General features: G+C 39.3%; 1 protein-coding gene and 1 long non-coding RNA gene across 4 annotated transcripts; one reads left to right on the top strand and one right to left on the bottom strand.

Annotated features, from left to right (window-relative positions):
- Positions 1 to 1,463: 1,463 nt before the first annotated feature.
- LOC103717850 (uncharacterized) lies at positions 1,464 to 17,130 on the top strand. 3 transcript variants are annotated; one of them, XR_015971550.1, is made up of 3 exons: positions 1,464 to 2,940; positions 7,199 to 14,618; positions 14,722 to 17,130. It is a non-coding gene; the product is annotated as an uncharacterized LOC103717850 (long non-coding RNA). The 3 variants fall into 3 exon arrangements; XR_015971549.1 differs by having other exon boundaries at positions 7,199 to 14,628; XR_005511401.2 differs by lacking the exon at positions 14,722 to 17,130 and having other exon boundaries at positions 1,473 to 2,940; positions 7,199 to 9,836; positions 9,944 to 10,514.
- On the bottom strand, positions 15,531 to 19,974 carry LOC113463439 (nuclear pore complex protein NUP35-like). The gene is made up of 4 exons (XM_088707661.1): positions 19,363 to 19,974; positions 18,582 to 19,251; positions 16,940 to 17,051; positions 15,531 to 15,869 (listed from the first exon to the last, which is right to left on the bottom strand). The coding sequence occupies exons 1-4, from the start codon at positions 19,463 to 19,465 to the stop codon at positions 15,531 to 15,533; spliced, it is 1,224 nt and encodes a 407-aa protein (XP_088563787.1). The 5' UTR covers positions 19,466 to 19,974.
- Positions 19,975 to 20,099: the final 125 nt, after the last annotated feature.

Genomic DNA, 20,099 nt, shown 5'->3' with positions numbered 1-20,099 from the left:
AATATTCAAGTCTGAGTGCAGGCTAAAGATTTTCATTTTCCAATGGACTACTATGTAAAGAGAGTCCATCGTGTTTCAATCTCAATATTCCCAGCAAATCTGATCCAATCTTCCCACAATTTCAACCCTAAATATTGCAAAACTGAGATTATTCTAAAAATGAGTTTGTTCTACTTTTCTATATCTTTTCTCTAAGACTATTGGAGCATAGCTAGACCTAAATCTATAAGCTTAAGTTAGCATATTTCCATCTAATTTTATCAGGCTTTAATGCGAACAAAAAAAAAAAAAATCTCAAATATTATTGTAGATATATGACCTACTTACTTCATAAGGTTGACTTGTCCTTAAATTATTGAAAACTAATCTTTTAATATGGCCAAAGTTTTGTTTTTAGAAAAATAAAGAATAATCAAACGATAACTCTTAATGCCATAACACTGAAATCGATTTTAGATTCATATTTTCCTATGCATGAAAAATTATACTACCATAGGAAAGATCGAAGTTGCTAACCCCCATTGCTCCAATTGATAATAAAAAATAAATAAATACTCTTACTAATAAAGAGAAAAAAACTACCATGTTTATTCATCTGATGATCCTATCTCAGAGGACAAGTAATAGTATTACTGAATTAGGGTGGCAGCGGATCAAATTGGACTATACACAGGCCGGGGTGGACAAAGAATACGTTAAAACTTTATTCAATCTGAACAGGATGGATTTATTTATTAGATGAATCGGAAATTTAAATTTGAACCTGATTGTTTGACTAAATAAATAACTCAATCCGATCTATGATAAATTGAACTAAGTTGAATAAATTAAATATGTTAAACATTATGTTATAAATAATATTTTTTTTGGCTGAAAAATAGGAGAGAGGAGAGAAGAACCTCATCCGCACAGCAGTCCCCACTGGTTTTCCTTCTATCAGAAAATGTTTGATGCAAGTCGTAAGTTTCTGCGTACCTTCTTCGACCTATAGGTTCTTCCACTGAGATCAATAATCATCCCAGCGCCATTTCGGTACCAGTAGACCAGATAGCGATTCTATTGGATGAATCAAGTGAAAAGTATTTGATCTTCATATTTAATCGATGCATGTGCATTTTGAATTTGAGCCACTCTGATAAAATTAAAGCTCCGTTCCTACCGCGCTACCATCGTTGTGGCTTGTAAATAATTTTTTTACGAGTGTCTTTGTGCGTGGAGAAAAGAAGCTCTTCCGCAGGTACATGGCCTTCACGGATTTTGGATTTTAAAATTACAAAGCAACGACGGGGGTTCTATCCGCTGATCCACTCATAAGTCAGATCAAATTAAAAGTTCTCGCCGATAACTTGACGCTACGGTCTACATCAAGCGCGGTAGACGTAAGCTTGTGGGGTCTCCCGTAACGGGTAAATGATCCATAGACAATGGCTGGTAGCTTAAATAAAGGGCAGCAGCGCGGCTGACCGCTTATTTCTCCCTCCGTTTTCTTGGGTCTCTCGTGGTGCATGCAGTGTAGGGTATAATTTCTCATCTTCTTGGGGTTCGGTCGATCGGTAAGCGAGCGTTTTTAGCTTCAAGAGCTTCGAGAACTGTTCCCTTTTTCTCTCTTCTTGGCTTTCTTCTTCGTCTTCTCCTACTCCTACTCCTACTCAACGCAATCTTCTTGGAGATGGTGGGCAAATTGTTAGTGTAGTTCTTGTTCTTTAGCGTTGGTCTTTGTTAAAACCAACCCCCATCTCTCCTCTCCTCCGGTTGTCTTCTCTCTTCTTGAACGATAGGCGAGGCAGCCCTTGTTAGCCTAGAAGCGCAAATATAATTGATAAATCAATAATATTTAATTTAATTCAACAGCTCTGGGGGTTCTGATGTTCCGCAGGCAACCGATCTGCAGCCATCTTGAGATGGAGAGGTCCTCGACTGGAGGAGAGGAGAAGGGGAGATCTTTGGGTCCCATCGATTCAAGATTCGTCTGAGCCTCCCTGTTTGCTTCTACTATTCTTATCGTTCTCCTTTTTCTTCTTCTTGCTCTTCCAGGAGGTGAAGGCCGTGTTGTTCTGCCTCTGGCTCTTATCCCTTCTCTTTTGTTCTTTTCTTTTCTTTTCTTTTCTTTTCTTTTCTTTTCTATTGCTTTATAAGGAGGCTGTGATGACTCCGGGCAGAGGGTTTGCGGCATAATGAAGCGGAAAATGGTTAATTCCAAACGGCAAGGCGATCTTGGATGGCCTGGTGCTGTTTAGCAGGCAACCGTTCGCAGCCGATTTGGTTTAGTTGTAGAGAATACCCGAAGTAACGTTACAATGCAGGATTAAATGGTGAATCTGAGCCTCCTTTTTCCTTTTAACATCTTCACTTTTTCTAATTTCTGTTCTTTTTATTTCCCAAGTTTCAATTTTTCAACGCTTCTTTGTCATATTTTTGGAGAGTTGTTCTTGTGGCTCCTCAACAATTTATAGATTTTGGAGGCCGATGAATCATCAGAGACGGACTGCATCAATATTCTCTAGGGTTCCGAGAAACCCTCAAATGCTAAATATTTTTTTTTAGAGAATTCGTTTTCGAAAATCAGGGAATATTTGCTTGCTATTAGGGTCGCACATTGTTCTCGATCTTGGCTCTATTTTTTTCTTCTTGTTTTTTTACTTAGGTTATTTTTAACCCATGTAACAAGGGTTTTGATCTTCTATTGGCTTCCTTTTGCTCCATTATTTTTTAGTCTTGTCCTTCTTCATTTGAGCGTCAATATGGCGAAAAGATAGCCAGAAAATTCTATTTCGCCGTAGCTACCTGGTTCCATGAGCTGGTTTCTCTGGCGTTGCTCTTCTAATATGGCTTTCTTAGGGGCTGACTGGGCTTTGTGACAACTTCGCGTTGCAGTATTTTTTCAAGCCCGTATGAAGGAGTTCCAGGACCCTCTAGAAATTCCTCTGGAGTTGGTAGTAGGTAAGGTCACCCACTTCAACTCTTCCTCCATGATGTCCTTAATCTCATTAAAAATAAATACAACCGTTCAATTATTTATGCTGCTTCTTTATCTGCTTTTATTTTTTTTCTTAATCTTCCTTCTTAACTCTGCAGATGTAGTGGTAATTTGCTTTGTTCATATGCTTCAGTGCTTAAAGGACCTGCCTTTTATGTAACTTGCTTGGATTTGATGTGTAACATGTTGGCTAACAAGATCCATGAAATATGCCTTCCTCTTAAAAAGTAACAACCTAGGACCTCAAATAACCGATCTAGGACTAAACACACGCCCGCACGGATCCTTACATACTTTATCCTGTTTAAGCTCTGACGCCTTTGTCAGGCTAAGGGTTCAAATTCATTCAAATCTAATTACAAGCATCACGATCGGCCCGTGGTCAGCCCCAATAGATTCGTACTGTAGTGTCTCCTAATCCACATAGGTTATGAGCTGGGTCTGCTCTGACACTATTTGTAGTAACGTAGGATCTCACTCAAAATGGCTAGCCGGAAGGTATTATTTGGGTTCCTTGATCCTGTATAAGCACTCAAGATCCACCCCGCGAATAATCGATGTGGGACTAAACATACGCCCGCCGGGGTTCTCACGTAAATATATCAGCATTTCTTGTCTGCTGAAATCATTCGCTTATGTAATTATTTGCCACATATTCTTAGTAGCTATCTCGAACAAAAATGTAATATTTTTGTTTTTTAAATATCTGGTAATTTATACTTACTTTGTATTTTGTGGTGTTATGTGCCAATTAGTTGGAGTCAAGGTGGAAATAAAATGGAAAAAGTTGTGTTATTTGCAATTTGGAAGCTTTGTTGTTCTGCAGTCTACTGCTGCAACCTATTGGAGATGGCACAAGATTTCTAGTAAATGGGACCGATTAAGCCCTTCCTCCTGCTCAACTCCACATGCCATTTTTATGCTCCTTTTCGTTGTTGTAGAATATTATATTTTATTCTTTTATCAAAAACAATATTTTAAGAATGCCAAGGCCATTTCCTCTAGCAACTTTTAGAAGCATATGTTTTGTGGTGGTCATGATGATGGTCACGTGAAAGGCTGCCTTCTCTTCTAAAACACTAATTCTCTGGCTATTAACCCATGGGTTCTTCTTGGTGGTGGAGGTGGAGGGTGGTATCTATATTCTTTCCTTTTCCCCTTCTTTCCAATCTAAAATGAGTGATAATTTGTGAAGGAGGGTTGAGGCTTATTGGTCAAGCTATGATTCTGTTATCATTGCTTTTCTCATATTACTGAGGTGATGATGAGATTTTCTGAATATATTTTGCTGGGAGATGTATAGTTTGCATGTAATTCTCTCCACTGAAACCAAAACTCGAGCTATAACTTCCATTTTTTTTATTGATTCAGATTATATACCGCTTTGTTGTATATTTTTAATATGTTTTAGAAAATTGGCTTAGTACACATCTTATACCTACATACATGCATTGTAAATCCTTATGAACAAAAAGTTGCAAATACATGCATGTGCACATGCATAAGTAAATTTCTTTATACATGCATAATTGTTGCTCATGTATGATGCATGTTGTGTGTTCAAGAGGAAGGACAATCTGATGCATGCAATGCATGACTATAATCTCATCTATTACCATTGCTAGGTGTTAATATTTTGAACCTGCTTCCTTTTTTTGCCTTTGTGCATTTTCCCCCTTTCTCTTAACTATTTATCTGGGAGCAACCATTGATGGGCATATTTACTAAAAGAAGAATGTAGTTACATTAATGAAGTGGGACACAGCTCTGAATAGATTCTAAATCTTGTTATATTTGAATGCATCTTTATTCAATTTTTTTTTAGTTTTCCCAACTTTTTATGGGCGAATATTTTTATACTATTTCTTTAGTTTCGATTATTTAGTAATTTATTTTGCTGTAATCTGGATGACTGTAACTCGTATGGATTTGGTAAATTGTGCTGTCATTTCAATATTCTGGTTGGATATGGTGAGATGAATATTTAGTTATCTTCTCTGTGGTAGGCAATCAGTTTCTGTCATTTGCTCCCATCTGTTGTGTAGAAGTGTTTCTCATCTTTCTCATAGCATAATGTCAGAAAATAGGCAAATGCAAGCACCTCCTTTTTCTCTCTATCACTACTCAGGTGATGATGGTAAGCCATAATCATGTGATTCAGTCTATAGCATCTTTGCATGCCATGGAACATTAGACCATTACCAATTTATCCCTATCACTTCTCCTCTTCCTCTCCTGTCTAATGATGGCGGGGTTACTTGCATGGCTGACTACTGCCATTGTTATGTGGTAATTGGTAGGTGATGGGATTTGATAGATATATGGATTTATCTGAGCCTCAAACTCTAATTTACAGCTCTCTCTCCCTTCTCAAGTTCATTATATATATGAAGATAAAGGTGCCTCAGAGGTCTATGGTTGGGGTGTTCCTTGTGAAATGAGGCTTTTGGAAGAGTTTGGGCAATTTTTTCTTTAATATATCTCTCTGCATGAGCAGAGATACACATACACCAATAACTTTACATTGTTTTTTTGTCCTCCTGTAAATCTAGTTATCTAAAATTTGCTATCAAGTCCAGACAAATTCTTTTTATGATTTGTATTTTTAGTATACTAAATCTTTGCCCCCAGCTTAATTGTGTTACTGAATGCTGAATTTGCGACTATGGTTGGCTATAACATTTGTCAAAATATTTTTTCTCCTTAAGAAGTTCTCGCTTCTCATGATCTATGGGACAAGGATTGATTCTGCTACAAAGTGGAAACAACAAGGTCTTATACCCCTATCTTTAACACAATGGAAGCTTGGATGTTCTGCTGTTTCTCACACAACCAGTTGCAGCTGCTTGCAAATAGTCAAAGACGTAAAGAATGCCTGAAAAAATGGTGGTTCTATGCCTCCATTTACTTTTCTATTTTTTAATTTGTTTTCTTGTTTTTGTTTCTCTGCTGCTTGGTTCCTCAGATTTTCAGAATTTTATCTGATATGGTGTTGTCTGAAGGATTGGAGGGATAAGTGACTAAAACCTTTTTACTTTAGTATATTTTAAACTCTCTTTAAATTTTGGCTGCTGAATCCTAGTAAGAAAGTGAAAACTGGCTATCGGTCCAATGAAACATCAAAGTTCAACTCCTGAAGTATCTTGATGCCCTGTTGATCTAAATAAATAGCTAGTGTGGGTTTTCTTCATGTTGTTCCCTTGACTCATCCTTTTTACGTGAGTTTTTCCTTTTTGCAGGTCACAGGGGTTTTGGTCTCATCTGAGTTCCCTTTTTCCTTTTACTTTTCTGCTTTTTTCTGTTACTACTCCTTTTCCCACGTTGAAAGATAACATTAGAAAATCTCAAATGTAAAATGAAAAATCCTATGCATGAGACCTGTAGCAGTGATGTCCGGTAAATTGGTTTTCCTGGCAGTGTCATTATTAGATACAGATTACTTGGTGGTTGGTGGAGTATTGGAGATTCTTCAATTTTTTTGGTTATAGTTTAAACCTCCCTTATGCAGCAGAATTTTAAAAGCTCAAACAGAATTTTTGATGGCACCAATGAAAAGGTTCTCGACTTTGACACTCCATTAATGATGCTCTTAACCTCTTCAATACAACTCTTTATTATCTAAGAATTCTTTTTTTTATATTTGTTTATCTTTTTACTTAGATCTATAGAGATGGTGAGAATTTGCTTTGTATGCTTTTATGCTTCAGAAACCTGAACCAAATCCCCTGTATTTTTTAAGCCGAGTGCATCATGGCTATGGCATAAATTTCTATACAACCCAAATGGAATAGATATCTAGTAAATTTCTAATCGATTCTTTAGTTCCAGGAAGAGATGGAAAAAAGACTAATAGGAAGATTTTTAATTAATATAATCAAGTATGGGAATGGCTGTCTTCTATAAAACATTAAAATCCTCTCACAATCCACTTCCATTTGAATTTGTTTCATAAAAAAGATCGCCGTCATAAAATAACTAGAGAAAATGCCTGAAGCCACATTCCTGGATCTTTTGCAACATTTATTCTAGCTTGCCTCTATTGAAAAATAAATGAAGTAATTTATCATAGTGTAATGAGGCGATGATGGGAAGCATGTAAGTGTTTTTCTCATTTGTTGGTTTAGCAATGTCATTAAGATCAACCCCCATCTCTCGTCTCTCTGCTTGTGTACTCTTCTTAAATAACAGGCCAGGTAGCTCTGAAGTTCTTTTGTTCTGCAGGCAACCCATCTGCAGCCATCATGAGATGGAGAGGTTGCCGGCCGGAGGAGCAGAGAAGGGAGATCATTTGGTTCCATCGATTCAAGAATTCCTCTGAGCCTCCTAGTTTGCGTCCACCATTCTTCTCTTTCTTCCTTTTCTTCTTGCTACTTCCAGTGGGTAAATGCTGTGATGTTCTGCCTCTTGCTCTCCTCCTTTCTCTTTAGTCTTTTCTTTTCTATTGCTTTAGTAGAAGAGGCTGTAATGAATCTGGGCAGAGGGTTTGTGGCATTGTGAATCCGAAAACAGTTAATTCCAAATGGCAAGGCGATCATGGATGGCCTACTACTGTTTAGCAGGCAACTGATCACAGCTGATTTGGTTTAATTCTGTAGAGGGTATTCGAAGTAATTATACAATGCTGGATTAAACAGTGAACCTGAGCCTCCTTTTTTTCTTCCCCTTCACTTTTTTAATTTCTGTTTATTTTCTTTTTGAAGATTCTACATTTCAATGCTTTTAACTTCTTTTCTAGAATCAATTTTGTATGATGAGCTGGTCCCGTGTGGCTCTACAAAAATTCATAGGTTTGGAGGCTGATGAATGATCAGGGATGGGGACTGCATCAATAGTAGCTAGGCTTCTGAGAACCTGAGTCCTTAATATTTTTTTTTTTGATTTTTTTATTGAAAGTTAGAATATTTGCTTGTTATTATGGTTCCACAGTGTTCTGAATTCTGACTCTTTTCTTCTTTTTTACTCAAGTTGTTTTTCCCATGTAATGATAGTTTTAATCTTGCATTGCCTTCCTTTTAATCTTGTAGTCTTTTCCTTCTTCTTTCGAGCATCAATATTATGAAAAGACAATCTGAAAAGTCTCCAATGCTATGCTCCAGACCAAATTCTATTTTGCAGTAACTACTTGGTTCCTGAGCTGCTTTCTCTAGCATTGCTCTTCTAACATGGCTTACTTAGGGGCTGAGTGGACTTGTGACTCACTATTCTTTTTAGCCTCTATTCTGGAGTTGTAGGAACCTATAAAAATTTCTACTTTTTTTTTCCCTTAATCTTTCTACTTAACTCTGCAATGATAGTAGTAAGTTGCTTGCTTTTATGCTTCTGTGCTTTAAAAACCTGCTTTTTATACAACCTGTTTGGATTTGACATGTACTCCGTGGGCTGACACCATCCATGAAATACCCTTTCCTCTTAAACATATCAGCATTTCTTGTCTACTGAAATCATTCATTCATGTAATCATTTTCCACATATCCTTAATGGATGTCTCAAACAAAAATGTAAACTTTTTTTTATTTTTGAGAACTTATACTTATTCTATATTTTGTAGTATTATGCCCCAATTTTTTTGGGGTCAAGGTGGAAATAAAATGTAGTATTAATTTGGAGATGGCACAAGATTTCTGGTAAATTGTACCAAACAAGCCATTTTTTTGCCTCCTTTTTATTGTTTGTTAATTATTGTACTCTATTCTTTATCAATTTTTTTTTTTTTTTTTTTAATGTCAAAGCCTTTTCCTCCAGCAACTTTTAGATGCATATGTTTTGTGGTGGTCATGATGATGATTGCGTGAAAGGCTTTCCCCTCTTCTAAAACAGTAATTCTCTTATTATTAACCCATTGCACCTTCTTGGTGCTGGAGTTGGAGGGTGGTATCAATATCCTTTTTTCTTTCCCCTTCTTTCCAGTCTAAAACTAGTGATCATTTGTATAGGAGTGAGCCTTATTTGTCAGGCCATGATTCTGTTATTATCAGTTTTTAGATTACTGAGGTGATAATTAGATGTTCTGAATGTAATTTCCCAGTAGAAGATGTGTAGTTTGCATGTAATACTCCGAAACCAAAACTCCAGCAATAACTTTCACATTTTTTGATTGTTCCAGATTACATACCCCTTTGTTATATTTTTTAATATGTTTTAAAAGATTGGTTTAGCACACATCTTATGCCTACATACGGGCATTGTAAATATACATGAACAAAAATCGCGCACACATGCATACGTAAGTATACCTGGACTTGCACTGTTGTTGGTCATGTATGATGCATGTTGTTTATTCAAAAAGAAAAAAGAGCTTGGGATGCTTGACTATGATCTTATCTATCAGTGCTGTTAGGTATTAATATGGTGAACTTACTTCCCATTTTTGTCTATGTGCATGTTTCCTCTTTCTCTTAATTATTTATCAGGGAGCAACCATGGAGGGCATATTTACTAGAATGTGTTTACACTAGGAAAGTTAGACAGCAGCTCTTCCATAAATTCCAGCCATTCTGCACTCTTTTCTATATGCATATAAAATACATGGGCATGTGAAATTTTTTTTATCTATCCACATATATGCTCGAACATACATATCCTGGTTTTTGGTTCTAAATCTTGTTATATGCAAATGCATCTTCATTCATTTTTTTAGTTTTCTCAATTTTTATGGGTGAATATTTGTAGACTATTTCTCTAGTTTTGATTATATAGAAACTTATTTTCTTCGACACTGAATGACTGTGTCCATTGTATGAATTTGCTAAGCTGTGTGCTGTAATTCTTTATTCTGATTGGATATAGTGAGATGAATATTTAATTATCTGCTGTGTGGCAGGCAATCAGTTTCTGCCATTTGTTCCCATTTGCTGTGTAGGTGGGTTTCTCATCTTTCTCATAGCACAATGCTGGAAAGTAGGTAAATCTGGGCGACCTTTTGCTCTCCCATCACTATTTACGTTCTGTATGTATGCTTGTTAACAGGTGGTGATGATAAGCCACAATCATATGATTCTGTTTATGGTATCTTTGCATGCCATGGAACCATTAGTAATTAAGCCCCTTATCTCTCCTCTTCCTATCTTTGATGATGGTGGGGTTACTTGCGTGAACTGCCCTCATGGGCAACCAGTTGCAGCCATTTTTAGGTGGGAGTCGTTGGAAGGTGATTGGATTCCATATATTTATGGATTCTTCTGCACCCCACACCCGATTTCACAGCTCTCTCCCTTCTCAATTCATTGTACCTTCCGAAGACTATCACTGTTATGCAGATAACAGTGCCTTGAAAATCCATGGTTGGTGTTCCTTGCTTTGCGGTGCTTTTAGAATCGTTTGGACAATTTTTTCTTCGTTGTTTCTCTTTGCATGAAAAGATCTATACCAGTAATTTTTACATTCTTTTTTCCCCTCCCCTACTACTAGATATGTAAATTTATTCTCAAGTCTGGACGATTTTTTTTTTTTTATGTTTTGTTTTTTTAGTATATCAGATCTTTGTCCCTAGCTTAATTGTTCTTGAATGCTTGAACTTTTGCCATGATTGGCTATAACATTTACCAATCTTATTTGTTCTCAAAGAGGTTCTCCCTTCTCATAATCTCTGGAACAAGGATTGATTCTGCTACAAGGTGAATACCAGGTCTTATACATCTTATCTTTAATAGCAAAGCATATGCTTGGATGGTCTTATATTTGTGCTTAAATTAGGTCTAAGACTCACAAAATGCCCGGCAAAGGGGTTGTTCTGTGCCTCGTTTTAGTTTTCTTGGTTTAATTTGTTTTCTTGTTTTTGATTCATTGCTGATTGGTTCCTCATATTTTCAGAATTTTATATGATGTCTGTCGATATGGTTGATTGGCTTGCTTGATGATGTGGCAGCGAGAAACAAAGATTGCAGCGAGGATAGATCTCAGAGAAAAGGCAATTGAAGCTCAACGATGCTTGTAGATAAAAGCACAATGAAAGAAGAGTAAGAGACCTCAAACTTGATGATGAAGAAGCCCAAGGTAGCTTTGGTCCCGTCTCGGAGTTGAGGATACCGCAGTTACCCTGCCAGCCGGTTCTTGATGTGACGGAGTTTGAGCACTACCGCGCCTTAGATGAACTTGTAGACTGACGACAACGCCTCTGATGGAGGCCTTCATGGCCACCACCACCAACCTCTAGGGCTTCTCTTGAGTGGTGTCGCCTGCCGCCTCGATGGAGGAATAAGAGAATCGGAAGTGGGTGCTCAAGGTGCTTAACTCTCTCATCTTCGGTGGTGTCGGCGTGTCCTTGCCCGACATGGAGGAATAGGAGCATCGAAAGTGGGTGCTTAGGGAGTTTAATTCCCGCATCTCTAGTGGCACCGGCATGTCCTCGCCCGACACGGTATGGAGGAGGTCATCGACACAGAGGAATAGAACCACCGGAAGCGGGTGTTTAAGGAGCTTAACTTCCTTATCTTCGGTGGCGCCAGCGTGTTCTCGCCCGACGAGACTGTGGAGGAGGTCAGCGATATGGAGGAATAGGAGCACCAGAAGCGGATGCTCAAGGAGCTTAACTCCCTCATCTTCGATGGCGCCGACGTGTCCTCGCTCGACGAGGCTATGGAGGAGGTTACCGACATGGAAGAACAGGAGCACCGGAAACGGGTGCTCGGAGAGCTTAACTTCCTCATCTCCAATGGCGTCGACATGTCCTCGTCCGACGAGGCTGTGGAGGATTGGAACTCGCGCTTGCTAGATCGCCATCGCTCGAGCAGAATCGCCTGTAGCCATGGCGCATCCGAGGATCCTCTGAACCAGCACTTAAATCGGAGAAATCGAGAAGAGAACGAAGAAACAACGGCTTCTACGATTGAGAGAACCCCAAATCGAACGACAGAGGGACCTGGATGGATCAACCGGGGAAGCAGCGGGAGGGCTCTGTCAAGCCGTCCAAGACTAGCGAAGGAAAACGCCCCGCGGCGGGGTAGGTGTCAATCCTGAAGTGAGGGGAGCCGCTGGAAACGTTTAGGAAGCCGACGACGGCGGCGATGTTCAAGATAGGGAGGATGAGGCCGGACGCTGAGATGGTCCCAAAGTAGATCGGTGCGGGCGTTTGAAGACCGCAACGATGACCACAGTGGTGTACGTCAAGTTAGCCTTCTCGGTCTCGTTGTCGTCGAGCTCGTTGCCGCTGCCGATCTTTTCGGTGAAGGAGGAAGTACCGGCGATCATAGACTACGCTACCAAGGATCCGTAGAGAACTTGAAGCAATGGACAGATTTGTGGGGTGGAATCAGATCAAAGAGAGGATGGAGACTTAGGGATTCCCTATCTTCCCTCTTTAAGATTGGGAGTTAGGGATTCCCTATCTTCCCTCTCTATTTCTCCGACGCTCGGAGGTGAAGAGATGGGCTTGGCCGGCGCGTGAGGCGCGCGTGGATTGCGAGGGAGGCATGTTCGAGGTCCGCCACCATCATAGCGCCGTTGGAAAATGGTCCTAGTGTGGGAAGAGAGCCATCCCAAGCGAGAGCATAGCCAAGAGAGGCTATTGTAGCGCCCACACAAGTAGGGCTGACATCTCTTCTCGATCGTAGTAAAGATGAAGAAAAAGAAAAGGCTAGATTTCTTTCAGATTTGAAGGGGGCTTTGAAAGCCACCAAGGCCGAAGCCTTGGGTATCTCCCAAATGAGGTAGGAGACACAAAGAATTTGCAAGCGACGATGACTACCACAACAAAGGTGGAAGAGATGACAATAGGTTACGTGATTGGTGGTGCTGATACGATGTTGAAATAATTGGAGAAGAGAAAAACAAAGAAAAAGATAGAAGTGATTTTATTTATCTGTTTTTTCATATTCAGTACATCTCAGGAGTTATATATACCTATGTACAGACTCCATGCATAAAAAAATTAAATAAGCTGATATAGGATCTCATTAACAATGAAAAATATTATAGGTGATGCAGGTTGTCATGCGATCTCTAAAATTACTTTAACAACATTATGGTAACAAAGAAAACTAATATAGGTTGACACAGAATCACGGTGATAAAAAAAAATATTATGAGTGATGTAGGTTGTTATGTGATTTTTAAAATTATTTTAACAGTTTTTAATATCATAACTCAACCCTTGCTGACATGTTATGTATGCAGCTACGAGTTACTTTTCTTGGAGTTCATCTATCAAGCCCGACGGGGAGAAAAGAACAAATTTATTTACATATTTCGTATTGCAAGACATTAACATTATTATATTACGGTGAAAGAACTCGAATATTTTGACTTTTGACTTGGTAACCATACCCGAAATCATGAGCAGGATAGAGGAGTGAAGAACAAACAGCCCTATCCTAGGATAAAAAGCCTTTCGAATCCATATTCGAATTTAGCCATAGAGGAAGAGAAAATAGATTCGAATTCATTGAAAAAAAAGCGTATTCTATTTTCTATTCTATAAGGAAACTAATATTATTATATGATGCTTTGTTAATATAATAATATTAATATTATTATAAAATATTTTATTGACTGGTTGGTTGGTGAAGAGATGAATATCACTAGTTAAAGTTATCTCTAACTAGATTTGTTTAAATCAGAGCTCGCCCAAGCCTTAGGCGACTGGGGTGGTCGCCTAAGGCCCTAGCCCCAAAAAAGCCCACCGCAGGGAAAGCCTTAAAGATAAAACAGAAAGGAAAAAGATCTCTCTTAGTAAATTCGCCTTAAACTGGCCCATTGCAGGAAAGGCCTCAAAGATAAAATAAAAAGGAAAAAAAGATCTTTTTCAGTTAGTTCTGTCTTAGGCCCTCAAATATATTGAGCCGCTCTTGATTCGAATGTAGCTTGAAAAGGACCATGGGATGCTATATCTTTGAGTCGCCGCTGTGATTCCATGTCCCTCAGTTCATGACTTCTACCACCCCCGGTACTATATTTAGAACATCCCAACTTCCAAGAGTCAATGCTCCTCAATTATTCGTCACTTCGCCTATCTATTTTTTTTCAAAAATTTTGGGAGATCCTTAATTCATCTGCTTATGGGATGGTAATGCTCAGCTCTAGGTTTTGACTCACCATCTTGACGTCCATTTCTGCCTTGGGAAGGAAGGCCCGTGTTTGAAACTTCTCTGTATGGCTCGTTCGTTTGGGCAAACCGTTCGGGTTGTGATCGTTCACCATCTCGTCACCTATTTGCCTTGGCGCCTCTAGCGAACGCTTACGTGCCAAGGTCTTAACATTTCGAGTTCCCAATCCGTATCCTCCTGTTCGTTACAAGTTTTGAAATCGTAGGAACTCCTGACTTCAAATCAAGAAAAAGAAAAGGAAATCTAGGTGGTGAAAGATCAATTCCGAGGAATAACATATTATTACATGGCCACATGAGGGCGGATGGGAGTATAAAAATGACAAGTGCCATGATTTTATATGCATACGAAAAAAAAGCAGCTAACCCTCGAGGTGCACAAAGGTTTAAGTTCTTAACTAGGGCCATAATCAAATTATTGTTTCATTTAACAATTCTGCTTTACTAGCTGTCACTGATGCCAAGCCTCAAGATTTTCAAGCCACTACATTTGAGAGATTCATGGACAACCGGTACTCAAACAGATGCGGCAAGCAAGACATCATCTTGGAGATCCAGTCTCGATAGATAGATTGATTCGGTCTCCACCCCGTGATAAGAGCGGTACCTCAATGTACCATGCTACCAATTGCAGTTCTGTGTTGAAAGCATAAACTAATAAGCAAGCCGCACTGACTTTTTTTTTTTTATTTTTTTATTTTTGAAGTTTCTAGTGGAGTTAAATCCCATATGGAGTGAGGAGAACTTGATATCATGGTGCAACAGATTAGAACCGAATGGTGTTTGGCACATTAAAATTCAGATGGGTTTCGCTCCCTGCAACGCGTCCGGGAGATCAGAATAGCGCTACGGTAATTCTTGCACTAAAATAGTTCAAGCTTCCAGGCACTGCAATAATAGTACAAATACTTTCAAGAGAAAGGCCTCAGCGTCCAGTTTCCAACTTTCCATACCGTTTTCATTATATTATTTTGATGGAAGTTTGCTTTATATGAAGTAGGAGAAACTTGTTGATTGGACAAAAATATGCACAAACTCGCATGCAACCACGTAATGCACATATATATAATCCTTTCAAGAAGCCTCTACATTTTTAAACGCCAGAAATTCTCAGGGAAAGAGCCGCATGATCATAATTCAAGTTTCACTTGGTCTGTAAAAATAACATATAGCTAACTCATCTACTGGGTCTGTTTAACAGTTGGTATAAACTCAGATTACATCACACTACAAGGGTGGCAGACTAGAAAGCTGCTATAATACTTCGAGGTTGCACTGCAAGTCTGCCACATACATTTTGAACTCACCAAGCATACGAAGAAGACAACAGGCATAGTTTGTATGTAACACTGGCAAAAATCAAGGCAAACCAATTTGATTATATGATCCTCATTGACCATCCTAAAGAAGAGGATTTTAACTTCAGCGAGCGGCCTAAACGTACTCTGGTAGCTGCAACAAAGAAAAAGAAACACCTGAAAATACATCTCAACAAAGAATTGTCACCTATCCAACTCATATGCCAAACATCAAATCCCTGACTTTTGATACAACTGATTTTGCTGGGAAAGCAATCGTTCCTGCAGAATGGTGTCCGCTGTCACTGACGGCGTTGGTGCGGGTTTGTGGATGATAGGGGCGAGGGAGAGATCCCAAAGAACTTGGTGCAGCGGAACTCGTTGCAGTATGTAACTTTGAGGGCAATGAAACCATGAAGCCCCCATGATTTATGCTGTTGTGCTTCTCAGTCAGAAATTGGCACTGCATAGGGTCCACAGGTTTCACCCCAATTATTAGAACATTGTTTATTTGTGTCCCATTCTTTGCAAGAGCTTTTTGAGCATCATACTGGTTCTGCTCATAGAGAAAAAAGAGGCAAGAACAGTAACAAGAAAAAACTAATCAGTGTTGAATATGGCATTACCAAGAGAATTTAGTTTTAATTGTAAATGCTAATCCGAACCTGATACGTGATCCTTATTGAGAATTGACAACAAAAAAGCAGCAACATGTTATAAAATGGTTTCAGAATGTTTAACAAGAACTTACAACCACTAATATGGAATTCTGAAACTGGTAGAATAATCTAAATTGGGAATTCCAACTACTACAAATGTAAATTGGAGCATGACATTGTAGCAGTGCAAAATAAGTGCCAAACTCTATCTCATCACAACACCCTTGTTCACAAGTAGCCAAACTTGTTCCCTTAGAGACATGAAGACAATCCTACACTTATATAGCAAATTGTTTGTTGCAGAATAGAACCAGATATAACATAGACAAACCCAAGAAAGCCTCTGGTCTTTGGTCAAGGTTAGAATGAAGAGGCGGGGGAACTGAGAAAGGCCCCAGTTAGAAATCACGTCATCTCCATGCTTTCAATACCTTTTTAATGGGGAAAAATATGAAGTGATTTTGACAATCTAATGATGGGCAAGTTTAAGGGTAATTTACAAACTGTCTAGAGATCCACAAAGAATTCACGTCTAGCACCACCGCACAAAAAAAGGATAATGCCTATTCCATACATACATGTATGCATGCAAGTATGCATGAAAAGCAATTAAGCATTTGGTGTGGCTAAAGTAAATTGAAGAAACAAATGCCTCTATTTCACTGCATGAAAGCAGCTTTGCAAGTAAAAGTGGCTTAAATGACCAGTGGTTTGCATAAAAAACATAGTTGTTATAGCTAATTGTTTCAACTAGTGAAGAATAAATAACATCAAGGACTATAATGTATACTGCAAGAGCCTGTACAAGCATGCGTCTAGTCCCATATCGATTATGCACTAGGTAGATCTTGGATACTCACACAGGGCTAAGGAACCCAAATAATACATTCTAACTAGTTTTTTTGGTTGAGGTTATGGGTCCTTATATACTACTGCAAGTATCATATACAAAATGCAGTAGAATTACCTGATATAAAATGTGCATCCAGTTAGCATCCCTTGGACCAGGGACATGTTTCAGTATTGGACCACATTTCTCAAGCTCACGTACTACCAAGTTGGTATCACCAGGGGAGAAGCTGGAAAGGGGAAAAGAGTAGCATTACATATAATAGACCCAACATAAATTCAAATAACAAGAAATATCGAATATTAAATTCAACAATATGGATCGAAATAAAAAGAACATTAACAGACAGTAATTGCAAGATTTAGTCAATGCAAAATAGTTAAGCATCTTCAAGAGGTTTACTCTTGGAATAAGGTGTAAAACATCTCATTTCACAACTATTAGATAATTTTGTCATTCAAGAGATGGACATTTTAAATGGCCCTTGGAAACTAATTACAACAGCAAGATCCCTCGACCTCAACCATCAAGCCAACCATCACGCACTTATGTCCAGCACCACAACCACGAAAAAAGTAGAAATGTGGAATTTAATTTGGTCGCACTAATAAAGTTATCTCACTGTTGTTATCCAGGATCTGGAAATCCACGTGGGTATTAACAAACAAGGATATGACTACATTAACAACACAAGAACAAGAAAAGAAAAAAAAATTAGCTCAAAATAGGATCGACTCTATGTGACTCCTTTAAAGGGTGAGTTAGGCCAGGCTTTTTTCTTTAAAAAAAATCATGAGCTAAACATTGCAAGTGCCATCAGAGGATACATAATTATGCACACAAGAAAGTAAATATCTAAAAAATGCACTAAAGTCTTCTTAAATTATACAGCCAACCAACTAATTCCTCTGAGAAAAGAACATGAATAAAAGGTCTGACACAACGGAAGATGTAAACCAATTTTAATTGAGAGGAAAAACTGATATTCTCCAAACCACAACCCGCCATTCAATAGAACCAAAATGAAACTTTCACAACAAGTAATGTCATCCAAGTGCGACAATTCTAGACCTCAATTGAAAATAAAGCATGCCCCCCCTTTTTTTTTGCTGAAATGGATGATTCATATCGTTCTAGTACGCATACATCCAATAAGGTCTTTGCAGATACAATTCAATGATATTTAAGATCCGAGATTACTGAATCAAACAATATATAGCCAACAACAGTAGTTAGTAAAGAATTAGAAACACCAACATAGAACAACACACTGGTACTAATAGAATTCTAGAATAACCTCTTGCCCGTATCAACAGTTTCTGAAACCACAGCCTACATCAAGAGAGGGAATCAACAATTCCTATTCAAAGTCTACCATTCCAACCCCCCAAGCAGGCATTCAACAACATCTAAAGTTTAACTTGGTTATATGAGTCTCTACCAGAAGCCCTACTTAATATCTAGCTACGTTATATACTTAATAGCAGCAGAAGAATGTCACAAACATTGCTAAACTTCTAATATTCACAAGTAATACTTAATTACCCCACCTCAGCAGGCGAATGTTTAAAATATAGCTACATTTCCTATCATCACAAGCTGTACTTAATCTATACTAAATTTCAAGTCAATCTCAGCAGAAGAATGATATAAATAAAGCTAATTTCTGAACATGAAACATGCTATTACATTGACATTCAATTGAAATAAGACTAGAATCCAAAAGAGTTTTTTTTTTAAAAAAAAAGTTAAGCCATACCCAAAAACAGTGACCCACGCCTCCTCGTTAAGCCCGCCGTTGGGCACGATGCTACTCTTCTGCGCCTCCGGCCTCGTCACCTCCCTTGGCGGCGGAAGCATGAGCAAGGCCCCCTGTTCGACAACTCCATCCACCGGCGAACCGTTCTCCTTCTCGCCTTGGTGGATCCAGCTCAAGCTCTCGGGGCTCTGGGGCGCCGCCTGCTTCCCTTCGGATCCATTCACCTCTGCCCTAATTTTCAAAACCGAGGGAGAGGAAAGCAACGGGGAGCGGGAAAAGGAGCCGCTGCCGCCCCGGGAAAGCGGCGGCGGGGTCCGGCTCCTACTGCCGGACCGGGCCGCCGGCGAGGGTGGGTGGAGCTCGGCGAGGGCGGGCTCGGGGGAGAAGTCGGCGCGGTCGTCGAGGGTGAAGACGGGAGGCGGAGGGGGGTCGGAGGAGGATAAGTTCTCCCGCCAGAGGGCGGACACGGCGGCAGCCTGGCCGGGTGTGGCGAAGCGGCCGCCGCGGTGGTGGGCGGAGATCGGGGAGGCGAGGTCGCGGAAGAACGGGGACAACCGCCCGGGCTTCGAGCTTCCAGGCAACCGGGAGGAGCTCATCTCCGATCCACTATCCTTCTGATTTCCGGCGAGAACTGACACCTTAAACCCTAAATTTTGGGGACGTATGGAAACTGGGGAATTTTCGAATTTGGGGGGGAAAATAATATAAGTTCGACGTTGTCGGAAAACCCCAGTTATTCCGCTGGAGAGCGAAGTAATAATTTAACTAAAAATACCCTTACCTCTTTGGCGTTTTTTTTTAATTTTTTCATAGTCGCAGGCGTCCAACGAGGAGCAGTTTGGCCTACAAGAATTTTGGTCCAAAATGCACGATTTGGTGCACATTTTCTGATGGAAAATGGTGGCCGCATGGCTCTCAATCCTAACCGTGATAGCTTTGCTACATCGTTTATCAACAACCGTTTGTTGTTGTTATATGGTGATTATTTTGTGAGTATTATAACGGACCAATTAAGTTCAATTGAGCAATTTTAGATTAGATAGCCTATAGAATGATTAGGCTTGAATACCCTAGGGGGTCCATCCCAGTGAGGAGAAAAATGTTTCTAATCGACATTTGTTTGGCAATCCATTATAGATCATCAAGTCAAGATTTAGGAACTGTCGACAATGATCGAGTGAGACTGAATGATATATCTAGGAGAGATTGAAGAAGAGGATTTCTTTTCACCAAGGCACAATAGCTACAGTCCCATATATGCTTCAAGATTTAGCAATAAAACAGCAAATTGAAGTGCTGATCCAGAAGGGTAAAGTTCTTTATCTATTTCCTCCACTTGGAGGTTGCAGTTAAAACCAGATAAACATCAATACCATGCAAAGAGATCTCATTCATACGGAGGAAAGGCCGGCCTGCTGAGAAATTCCATCATCACATTCTCCAGTGACCATGTATTATACAATAGATTCTCAGTGACAAATTTGAGAAGTGCAGCTCGTCAAGGTTTTAGAACAGATA

This window comes from Phoenix dactylifera, chromosome 1, assembly GCF_051530095.1.
Source record: "Phoenix dactylifera cultivar Ajwa chromosome 1, Ajwa_hap1_PhDact_Kaust_v1.1, whole genome shotgun sequence".
Taxonomy (NCBI): Eukaryota; Viridiplantae; Streptophyta; class Magnoliopsida; order Arecales; family Arecaceae; genus Phoenix; species Phoenix dactylifera.
This window is presented reverse-complemented; position numbering and strand designations above follow the sequence as displayed.

Coding starts and splice junctions, on each gene's coding strand:
- LOC113463439 (XM_088707661.1), bottom strand. CDS start 19,465: ATGTGCACCAAATCGTGCATTTTGGACCAAAATTCTTGTAGGCCAAAC. Junction 17,052..18,581: donor GCGTGGGTCACTGTTTTTGG/GTATGGCTTAAC, acceptor TCCCCTTTCCAG/CTTCTCCCCTGGTGATACCA. Junction 15,870..16,939: donor GGATGCACATTTTATATCAG/GTAATTCTACTG, acceptor CTCTATGAGCAG/AACCAGTATGATGCTCAAAA.